Source organism: Buceros rhinoceros, unplaced genomic scaffold, assembly GCF_000710305.1.
Source record: "Buceros rhinoceros silvestris isolate BGI_N320 unplaced genomic scaffold, ASM71030v1 scaffold28089, whole genome shotgun sequence".
In the NCBI taxonomy this organism is placed as follows: Eukaryota; Metazoa; Chordata; class Aves; order Bucerotiformes; family Bucerotidae; genus Buceros; species Buceros rhinoceros.
The window spans coordinates 1-248 of NW_010430175.1; the positions used below are offsets into that span (position 1 = coordinate 1).

General features: G+C 70.2%; 1 protein-coding gene across 1 annotated transcript in view; it reads left to right on the forward strand.

Moving 5' to 3' along the window:
* Window positions 1–37: 37 nt before the first annotated feature.
* The window catches only part of LOC104499435 (protocadherin-10-like), a gene marked incomplete at its 5' end in the record, with an annotated part of 4,643 nt that continues 4,432 nt past the window's right edge, over window positions 38–248 (forward strand). The window contains one exon of the mRNA XM_010142940.1: window positions 38–247. Coding sequence (XP_010141242.1) covers window positions 38–247 — 210 coding nt within the window. The remainder of the gene's footprint in view (window position 248) is intronic.

The window sequence follows — 248 nt, forward strand, 5'->3', positions numbered from 1 at the left end:
CCTGCTGGCCGGGCACCCGGCACCGCGCCCGGCGGGCGGGCAGCTGCGCTACGCCGTGCCGGAGGAGCTGGAGCACGGAGCCTTCGTGGCCAACCTGGGCGAGGACCTGGGGCTGGATGTGTCCACCTTGTCAGCGCGACGGTTCCGCATCGTGTCTCGGGCCGGGGCCAGGCAGCACCTGGAGGTGAACCTGGAGAACGGGATTCTCTTTGTGAACGAGCGGATTGACCGGGAGGAGGTGTGCGAGG